This window comes from Tachypleus tridentatus, chromosome 13 (genome assembly GCF_004210375.1).
Source record: "Tachypleus tridentatus isolate NWPU-2018 chromosome 13, ASM421037v1, whole genome shotgun sequence".
NCBI lineage: Eukaryota > Metazoa > Arthropoda > Merostomata > Xiphosura > Limulidae > Tachypleus > Tachypleus tridentatus.
The window spans coordinates 55633156-55644120 of record NC_134837.1 but is presented as its reverse complement, the minus strand read 5'-3'; the positions used below and the strand labels follow the sequence as shown (position 1 = coordinate 55644120).

The 10965-nt window shown below is 33.3% G+C and overlaps 1 protein-coding gene across 3 annotated transcripts; it reads right to left on the bottom strand.

The window, feature by feature from the left end:
• Positions 1–1946: 1946 nt before the first annotated feature.
• On the bottom strand, positions 1947–8309 carry LOC143238628 (uncharacterized). Of its 3 annotated transcripts, none has more exons than XM_076479016.1 (3): positions 3612–8309; positions 2899–3063; positions 1947–2532 (listed from the first exon to the last, which is right to left on the bottom strand). In XM_076479016.1, exons 1-3 carry the CDS (start codon positions 8209–8211, stop codon positions 2525–2527), a joined length of 4773 nt encoding a protein of 1590 aa, XP_076335131.1. In that variant the 5' UTR covers positions 8212–8309; the 3' UTR covers positions 1947–2524. The 3 variants fall into 3 exon arrangements, with proteins under 3 accessions (XP_076335131.1, XP_076335132.1, XP_076335134.1); XM_076479017.1 differs by having other exon boundaries at positions 2899–3042; XM_076479019.1 differs by having other exon boundaries at positions 2899–3039.
• Between the last annotated feature and the right edge of the window lie 2656 nt (positions 8310–10965).

The following is a 10965-nucleotide window of genomic DNA, read 5'->3' as shown; positions in this document are numbered from 1 at the left end:
GTTTATCAATTTCGCTAATCATAAAAACGTTCATTTCTTTTGTCTTTCATAACCTTGTTAGTATAGACATTTTTCGGTTTCCAAATTTTCAATTTTACCATAAAGGTTAAACTTGGCCTAGTTTTTTTATCCGATCTTTGAACATTCGTTATATGCTGGACATTGAAATTAAGTTTTAAATGTGAACACGATATTGAATATCTCAGTAATCGCCCTTGGAAGTTTAAATTTACAAGTAATGGAACAAAAATCTTGTAACGGGTTAGTGCGCGTGTGAAGCCGAATCGCCAATATTCCTTGTGTACAAATATATTCGTCACACACATTTAATGTCTCTTTTACGCCTGATAGGCATTTCGGTTGTGGTTTAGTTTGTACCACATACCTTCAAAAACAAATTATCAATTTTAAACGTGTGACACGATTGTCTCAGGGATCTAATGTTTGATTTAGTTTTTTTCATTTCAAAGCTAAAGTTCGGCATAGAATAAAAAAAGCTATTCGAGTGGGTTTTGTTCTATAACAAATCATTCATTCAGCAAACAGTTTGACAAAGCATGATAGTGCTCGGCTATTTTGGTGGAACAGAATTATTTCCGATAAAATTTAATAGAACAAAGGATCAAATAATATCCATGGTTACACATATGCTGATAAATTGAATACAGTTTTGAAGATTAACACGACAGTCATTTTCATGGCTTTGCGTTTCTAATGTAATGTATGTACAGTAATATATAAACCATAAAAGGTACAAATTGTACTGAATTACAGATAGTTAATGTAATTCATGTTATCTACGTAGATCTTGAATATTTTACGTTTAAAGTGGCGTGTAACACTTCTTTTAACAAAACTACCTACAAGTTTAGATTAATGTTTGGACACGATGCATAAGACAGAATAGCTATATTTCGGATATTCTTGTGTTAATATTGATAATGTCTCCTTTAAGATTATTTTACATTTAAATTAATACGTGTGAAGCCTCGAAGTACATTATACAATCAAGAGCTACGAAACATTATTTTTTCACACTTAAACAGCGTTATTACAGATAAAAAGACATGTTCGTACTAATTAAAATTGTAGCTCGAAACTAAATGTTTTTCTTCAGTTGGACATATGATGTGCAATAGGTTTGGGCTATCATGGAAACAGTCCTCTACACAAGTAGCAAGATAGTAGAATACACGAGTATTTATAAACCTTGAAAAACACTACACAAAACAATTATGAAGCAACATTTCTAATATTGTTGGAATGTGCTGCGTACAAGACGATCTATTGTCGTATAGAAACCGTTTACCGAAATATAATAGCAGAACTACAGTTAGGTAGACCAAAACGAATTTCCATAGAGTTCAGTAAAACTAGTAATGTATGGATATGAAGATTATGTGCAAGCTATACATCTAGTTAAACTGCAACAAAACACGATGAAACGGTAATTTTACTTATTCAAACAATATGTTGCTCCAAATGGATTGCAATTGTCCAGTTTCATTTTAAATGTCGTGAAACGATATAAAGCTGGGTTTTGAATGTTTCGTGTTAGAGAACAGTGTCCTCTCAATTTGTAAATAATACATGTACAAGGATGACATGCGATACACAATTAGTCAGATATAGGAACTGTAGTATTAACTTCCATATTCACAAGTGCGTGTGTGGGGAGGGAGGGGTGTAAGTACATAAATTATTGAACCTTTCGTGTTTTGTGCCTTTTCTAACACTCAGTTCGTTTAAAGCAGTTTTACTTTATAATACAAAACAAAATATGGAATTGATATTTCACACGTAAAATAACACTGCATTCCGTTGAGTTTTCGTAGATTGAGTTACATTTATTTGGATATGAACGCAATTAACTTTTTCGTTACTTTGCCATAAGTAGGTAAATTAGGATGTGATACATCTAACAAAGTTCAACATAAAGATCACCATGAAGAGTTAAAATTTTAATGAGACAATACAATTTTCTATACAACACTTTCCAACATCTAAACGTAAAAACAATGTAAAAGTAAGATAAATTCAAAACAATCGTCAACACTTTCGTATTAAGTCAACAAGCTCTATGCTATAATGCATTTTGCGTACATTAATAATTAAGGTACGTCAAGTATTTATCGCGAAAAGTTACAACCTAAAATGGAATAAACATTTCAATTTTTTTTTATAACAGAAAGTTGTGAAAGTGAGCAGTATTCAATTAGATTAACCAAATACAAAAACAATGCATGTCCTACGAGATTCTATCAATTCGCTAGAAGCATCATCAACGGAAAGCGTTAGTTTAAAACAACAAGAAAATATTACATTAAGATCAGTTATTTTAAGTACTTAAACGATTTACGCTTATAAAAAAAGTTACATTAATAAAATATTCAACTTAAAATTCGAAATAGTCAACATTTAAAAAAAAAATATTGAAATTAATTTGGAACGCCATTTAGACGAATCTGTAAGAGTTGACAATCTTCATCACGAACACTGGTCTTCCCATTTGAACCATGGACAGCTATTCCTCTAATATAAAAGGACAGAAGAGAGATAAAATAAGTATATTTAACCATATCGTAGTTTTGCTATAAGCAAGCATATAGTGAATAATGGGAACCTAAAGGCTCACGTTGTTAGTGCTGGTTCGTTAACTAGTATACATCTCCGATATTAGCATTCTGGAGTGAAGTGCAAACGTAATGCTTTACGAACGTTACCAAAATGACGTGAAATCGTTAGAATAGAAAGGGGTAGGAAATAACTACGGAAGTCCTCAATAACGACGATAAACCTAACATTTGTGATTTAAACAATGTTAAGGAAACATCGATTCAACTGCACATTAAAGATGGATTTTACGTTACACATTATTTAATGCTACAAATCACTTACTTTCGCAATCAAAGAAACTGCAAAAGGCATTCTGGACACACTGTTGAACAATCGACAGAACTTGTTCAGTACACCAGTATTTGGTAAATTCGCACACGTCCTTCCCAGCACGAATTTGTCCAGAATAAGCGAAAGTTCTCTCTTCTTGCATATAAAAAGGAATGACTAAAGTATCAAAACATAGTGTACTTGTTGGCTTAAAAAGTATACTAAATACAAAAAGGTTAAAAATATATCAGTTTGAGAAATATTTCAAATACTGTCGGGTCTTTGAAACTTAAAGATTAAGTGTAGTATGAATTTACAAAAGCTTTAGCGCTTTCAGAAAAATTGTCGCGTTCAGTAATAGAGCAACTGCTATTCCCTTCTTACTTCGCAAGAGAAAAGTTATTTAATTTAAAAATAAATTGTTCAATTTTTTTCTTTAAGGTACTCGTTCTTTTACAACTAAGCATTCAAATCCCTAGATGATACAATGAGTTACCCCAGATTACTCTAGCATTGATGCGTTAAGGTCAATTTTTGACCAGTGCTCGACTAGCGTTTAGTATTTTCAAAAAAACTTATTGGAAAACGGTTGTCTTTTCGTTTAACGTTAGTTTAGTATTTTAAAGATAGAATTACTGATGTTTTCGTAAAGTACATGAACTAATTAATGCCTCAAGTAATCGACTACATAGCAGTTATAAACCAGGAATTTATACTGTACGTACCTTCTGATCCAAAGATGAAAATGTAACTTTTGATCAAGCAAAAGCTTAGTAGTTTTGCTAATGTTAATTTTTCTTTATCACAACGAGTTTCCTCGATTCTTAGTGCAATGGAGTTATTAGCAGTTGCTTCACTTTCATCCCACTTTACCATTTGCCTTTGCTTCGTACTTTTAAAGAAAGTGTGAAGGGAAGGAATTTTCTGTTTAGACGTTTCGCCTGAAGTTTCTCGCCCTTTCTTATTCAACTCATTTACAGTTTTATCAACCGTTTTATGATCTACACGTTCAGTTAACTCTTTATAATTGTCAAAATTCTCTTTTGTACGATTATGTCCATCATTTAGTTCCCGACCTTGTTTTATCTTTCCACTTGATATTGTATTCAATTCTTGATCAAATTTAAAATCCACTACTGACTGGTACTTTTGACTCGTCTCACCATTCACTTCCTCGGAGTTTTCTCTCCAATTTATTCCTCTTTCCCCAGCTTTCGGTTTGATTCCAAGTTTTTGATCGTTTTTTTCTACTTCCACCTCAGTTTTCTTTGAGAAGACATCACGATCTTCAATATGTCTCATTTCGTTATTTTCAGTAGAGACATTTACATCCTGATCCATTCTAGTCATAAGTAGATCAATCTTATTTTCCTCTTCTCTCGCGAAGAATTCGTTCTTTTCTGGTGCTCTCTTTGATTCTTGCTCTTTCAACACCGAATTTGCCGTTTCGTAAGAGACTATTCTTTGCTTTCCTTTTGGATTGCGCGTTTCGTACATTTCGTTTGTTTCCATTTGTCCACGAGTTCCATATGAAGTGAAAGTTGGCCTTTCGACCATTTGTTCCTCCACACTCATCGACTCGGGTATATAGTGTGCAGTAGTCCCTGCCAATTCATTTGTAGTGAAGAGCGAGCTTAGATCTCTGTTTGACATGTAATTCCAATCCTTCTCATTTCCCTCATTTATTGTATCGTTCATTTCATAGTCATCTTCAGTTTCCACAACTTGCTTATGTTCAGCATAGGTATTCCATATGAATTTCACTAAGAAGCCGACAACTGTATTGTCTCCTCGGTTTCCTTCTTTAGATTCTTTCATTTCATGCACATCATTCCTTCCTAACTGCAACTCCGTATCATTTGCATTGAATAGCAAATTTACCGTTGTGTTTAGAGTTTCATTTGTCCTTCCTGCTTCCTCCTCTTCGTTAGATATTTTCTCCCCTTTACCATTCTCTCTCTGTCTTGCCTGTTCCTGTGTCATACTTGCACTAAATAACGAAGTTACCATGTCTTTGAAGTGTTCAGTCTGCTCTTCTGTTGAAGATTGAGCGTTCTCATTCGAACTTTGTTCCGTCTGATTTTGAATTATTCCCGCCTTTAAAAGTACAGTTGTTTTCTGTTCGACAGCCTCTTTTTCGTACATATTGCGTACGTCACCAATTGAAACCACTTCATCCTCATTTTCAGTCATTTTTGCGAGATCTTCCTGCTTAGTTGCAAGAAACTTTTCATTTAGAAAATTAATAGGCCTTTTTTCTCCCCCTTTTCGTGAATCTTCTATATTCAAAGAAGTTTCGTTTATTGAAAGGGGCACATACACAACTTCATCTTCGTCTGAATAATTTGTTTTGATTTCATTTATATTAAAATATACATGTTCCTGCATAGTTGTTTTCCACAATGGTTCCAATGTGGTGCTTACAGTTTCGCCTGTCACATTTGCAGCTAGAAACTGCAAGTTCTCAGCTTTGTTTCCATTTATTTCAGACGGTTTAATCGTCCCATTTGGACTCGAAAGATTAAATACATTTTCGATTTCACCTCCGTCTATTTTTAACTCTTCCTTAAATCCTTTGTTTCCATTTTCTGCAACCTCGTCAGGTTCGTACTCCATTCTCGTATTCAAAGAACTTTCCAAGATTTGACTTCGCTCTTTTCGTTCCTTTAAGAGCTTCTTTTCAACCTCGTTTTCATTCAACGTATCCATCTTTTGCGTGTCGCTTATAGCTAATAGTGAATTCGCTATTGTGGTTAAATTACGACCCAGCCCACTTTCTTTCACTGTATCTCTAGATGTTGCTTCAAAGAAATTTATTTGAGAGTCTCGTTTTCTACTCCAGTTTTTACTTATTGGAGTTAAAGCTATACCATTGTTCTTTTGCTCATTATACTCCCTCGAGTTAGATTCTGTAACAGTTTTATACAATGTTGCATTATCTTTCGTTTTATTTCTATTTTCCAGATCAAGAATGTTAATCAAAACTCCAGTCTTCCTATCCATTTGTTCATCACTTTGTTCCACAGCATTCCTAGTCTCATACTTTATTTCAGTAGAACTTGTTTTCATTACACTTCCATCATATATAGAGTTCACCGTTGGGCTTACCAATTTATTGTGCCTTCCTGGGCCAGTTTCCTCATCAGCCGTTCCTGGTTCATACTCACTTTTAATTTCTGTCCGGTCTTTAACCATGTTGCTAACAAATAGTAAATCCACAGTTGTATCGAACATAAAATTTTTCTCTATCCTCTTTTTATCTTCCATTTTATCTTTGGTTTTGACATATTTTGCACGAGTTAAATTCACTTTGTCTTGGAGATGTTTGCCTCCATTTTCTTCAGTTATTTTATTCACTTCTATCTTACCTACTTCTTGCGCTGTCAGAATTAAATTCGGAGCTTTCGTTGCCATAGCACTTTCATTTTCCTTTTTCGCAAACACCTCAGTTACATCAGTTCCTAACACTACTCTGTCAGTTTCTTTCCCTGTTGCATTTGTCCTCAGATATTCTCTTGCTCTATTTAAGGTTCTTTTCTGTCCACTTTCTTCATCGTTCACTTCTTCCTTTACTACTTTATTTTTGACGTAGTCACTTAAACCTTTGAGCGAAAGATCACCGTTTACATAGTTTAGCCCCTTTCCATATTCACTTCTATTAGATTCCGTCTTCCGACTATTGTCGATGCTCTCTAGAAAAATACTAGTTGCGTTTGCAATCTTTTTCAGAGTATTAGCTTGTTCATCTCGTATAGCATTTTTACCAATTACTTCATTTCTATCCATTTCATCTAGATTTGGTGTAGAGTTCTCTATTTCTTTTAAAGCTTCTCTCTGTTCACTCGAACTTTTATCTTCTTCCAAAGATTTATTCTTTGAAAGAGCCCAGTTTTTACCAATTACTTTCTGCGAGTTTATTTTGTTTGCAGGCGTTAAGTAGACAGGTAGGTGTTTTCGTTCCCTTCTACCTTTAATTTCCTCTTTCAACGATATGAGAGTTTCGTCATCATTTTTTGGAGATTCCATTTTTTCACGAGTCTTTTCTTTCGACTGGTTACCGTGTGCATATAAAGTTAGCACCTTGTATTTTTCTTCGATTGAAGACATATCTGATATTATCTCCATTTTAATAACTTCTGTTCTTTCTTCATTCTGCCTTTGCTCCTCACTTATCCGTAGCTCTCTTTCTAAAACATCCAGTTTATTTTTAAGGATACTTCGTTCTTTTTCTTTTTCGCGTAGTTTTGGATATTCATTTGCAGTTTTTGTTCCTCTCACGACATTCAAGTTCTTTTTATTTTGTTCTCCTTCTTCCTCTTTATTGCAACCAGTGCATTTCTCAGTTATGTTAGCCTCTTTTACGACTTGTGGTCTTTCACTTTCTCTCACCTTCTCTGCAAGAAACTCGCGAGTATTCAAATTTTCGTCCTCCACTTTATTTCTCCAAGAACTGTTGCTTGGAGTTACTTCTTTCTGTTCATCATTTTCCTCGTCAATTGCTTTTAATTTGGCGCCTTGATAACCGCTGTCAAAGTAATATTCAATTCGAGGAGAGTTATCAGCTTTAAGCATATTACTACCGTCTTTGTTCTCGTCAACAGAACCGCGGAGGTCGTATTCCTTATATGTGTTTCGACTTTCCAGTATGGTGAAAGGAATATCAATAACAGATAAGAGATTGTTTAAACTTGAACACTTTAAGCCTTCAAGGTAACTCTCGACTATCTTTTCTTCACGCAGAGGAATAAGATTTTCTAGCGTATTAAACCCCAGTTTATGAATGTTATCCATTTTAATCATTCTAAAAACATCAAATATTTCAGTATCCTTCGCTAGTAAGATTTCACTTGAATCGGAATAGTTGAGTTTTTCGTTTAGTAATAGCAAGGTTCTTACACTAAATACTTCCCATCTTTTAGGGTGAAGACTTTTAATCGGTTCTATTCCTTTGACATTGTTCGATCTTATGTCCGTTGTTGTCATGTAGTTATAACAGCATTTTCTTAGTAAGGCTTGAGAATCATCCAAATCAAGAGGTTTCTCACGAAATTTACTAGACATTACCTGAAAACTTTCATGGTACGAAGATAATCTATCATTCTTATTTTGAAATAGAAGTTCAATCTTGCGCTTGGATCTCAAGATATGATTGTTTATACTAGAATCTAACGTTTCGTTGTTTTCTACATAATTAATACGTGTTACAGCAGCAGGCACTATATCTATCTCCATACCATTATTATTATTTCGCCACGAGCCTCCAATAAAAACCAGAAACACAAAAATAACAACGCTAAACAATCCCAGGGAGAAAACACTAGCCATCTTTCGTCAACAAATCACTACACTTTGCCAGCTCTATTAATATGGACGAGAAATGAATGACTAATAATTCCGCTACCCAATATGCATTGCACTGTCGACTTGCCCAATTAGGTTCATTTACATGGGCTTGAGCGACATCGTTTATGTACTTCGAAGATTGTTAGTTGTTCGTGTGTAGTTCGTTGCATTATAATGTCACCGGGGGTGGGACTTTAATTTTAGTATAACGCGTGTGTAAAATTTTAAAGGACGTAGAATGTAAGAAATACTTTGACGTTAATAACTAATCTTGGAACAGTAAATATTATGAGTGCTCGATTTACTAATAATATTTCAGATTTAATGTTCGCATTTTGGATTTCTAGAATTCAAAATCTTGGCTATTTTCATCCATGTAAATTCTGCGTGAAAGAGAGATCACTGCCCCACTTGTCAGGAACTTAACAGAAGAGGAAGCTTTTATTGAAATTTGTGCAATATGAGAAGTTAGTATTTTTTAATGTGATTACTAGATAATTAATATTTACGATTAATTTATCAGCTTGGCTTGTAAATCTATTAATCTTTTCAGGGGATATAAAATATATATATGTATATATATGTCTGAGAACAAAACATAACTGATCTATGTAGTAGCTGTTAAACAGTATTATTCTGATAAATTATAACATCAAAATTGTTTCAAATGTTATGTTGTGAAGTTATTGCTCTTCATTGGAGACACAAGCATGAGTATATATGTCAGAAAGAAATATCCTTCTAGCAGCTTTCACTACTGTTTACACGCATCTAAAATTGTACCACACATTAGAATTGTTAGGTTGGTTTATGTACAACATAGATAATGTTTTTTACCTTTCAGATGGAACTAAAGACTCCCTCTAGGTGATTATCTCAGGAAATTTACAGATGAGCTTGATGAACATTACATCACGTCACGGGTCAGTGGTGGACCTGAGAATTATGGATACTTACATGGAGATGGAAAGTCCTGTTTTAAGATCAGAGGATTTACCTTTAATTTTATCAACAGTTAGAAATTAAACCTTGATGAAAAATAAAATGTTGGATATTTTATTCCTTCTCAGTATACCATTAGGGTAACAAATGACAGAAAAACATGTGAGGATATGAAAGCAATAATTATAATTAATAAACTTGAAAGCAAAAAATACCCCCCTCTTTTTAAATGTATTTCTGATCCAGTCTAACAGTGTTTTACTTAAGGTGCAATGATGTATAATGTCAAAAGAGAGAAAAGTGAAAAATGCTAATTTATAGAATTTGCAGAATAATCATCTTATATGAACATTCCAAAGATGTTTGGTATGTAGAAAAATGAAGATCGTATTCTTGAAAGATCTAAATGAGCTGCATCTGAATGGGCTCATTTATAATAAATGAATGTTGAAATGTATAATCATTTTTTCTTGATTGTTGTCATGGGCTGTTATTCCACTGCTGAATCTTGTTAATTTTATCAGTTGGCTAAGGCTTAATTATGCCTATGGTAACAGACAGATTACAGCTACTACTACAGAGAGTAAACCAGACAGAAAAAGTAGTTCAGCTTCATCAGACATAGAAAATAGTATGTACAAAACTTTACAAGCTATTTATTATAATAGCAAATATTATGCTAGCTATGGTGGTGTACAGATTTTATATAGGTCAATAAAAGCATGAGGTAAAGTCTTCAGTATAAATCTGTCGAAGACCGGTTACAAAACTAAGAAACATATATCTATACATTACACAAACAGTAAGAAGTATATTTTAAAAAAACATGGTGATAATTTCTTCTATTGATGAACTGTGGCAAGCTAATTTAGTAGTTCCATACAGCTAAAGTTACTAAAACAATCAGTTTAAGTATTTGTTGTCATTCCAACCATATGCTTTCGAAATATGCATGGATGGTTCCTGAAGTATTTGTATAATACAAACACTGAGTATATGCATGTTTAAACGTTCTTAAAGAAGTGCATTTTTATTTGATTACATATATAAAGTATGGTGTGGTAAAAGCACTGGATAAAAAAGCTATAAAAACGTGGAGACTAATTAGTGAACCACACTATCAAATAAGGAAGATACAGACTCAAGGCCTTTTCATGAGTTAGCTACATATACATTCTAAGTCTTTATCTGAAAATCACAGCTGCGATTTCTAATGCTGGACAGATGTGGTGCATTGAGATAAAACTAATTGTTTAGATAAAGTATTTGATGAAATTAATCAATGCCATAAAAATTGTTAATAGGATGGTGATGAAAATCAATGAGTAAGTTAATATTAGTAAGAAGCCCTGAGTTACACAATTTGTCATTATATACCCTAAGTTAATTGTCTTAAATGATTTTGCAATAGTTATTAGATAATGAACAAACATAAGAACTGTAAGGACCAATGACAAAGTGGATTTTGTTTACAGTCTGATGGAAAAGCCCACTTGTTGATAAAATATTCCACTCATACTAATCATTCAAATAAATACTTTTAAAAATAGATCTTTTGAACTTCGTAAACAATTGGAAAAACACTAAACATTGTGTATACAATTCAGTGTTTCCAACTCAGCAAACAGTTGCTCCAGATAACTATTCTGAATCCACACAAACTCCTTGTAAATATATTTCTGATCCAGTCTAACAGTGTTTTACTTAAGATGCAATAATGTATAATGTTTAAAGAGAGAAAAGTGAAAAATGCTAATAGTACTAAAGAAAAAGTAAAGCTGATAATGTTTATTG

What these genes read in the sequence shown, in the direction of transcription:
- LOC143238628 (XM_076479016.1), bottom strand. Translation starts at nt 8,211, where the DNA reads ATGGCTAGTGTTTTCTCCCTGGGATTGTTTAGCGTTGTTATTTTTGTG. An exon ending in TTTCATCTTTGGATCAGAAG is followed by an intron (nt 3,064 to 3,611) that starts GTACGTACAGTA and finishes TTGATACTTTAG; the next exon opens with TCATTCCTTTTTATATGCAA.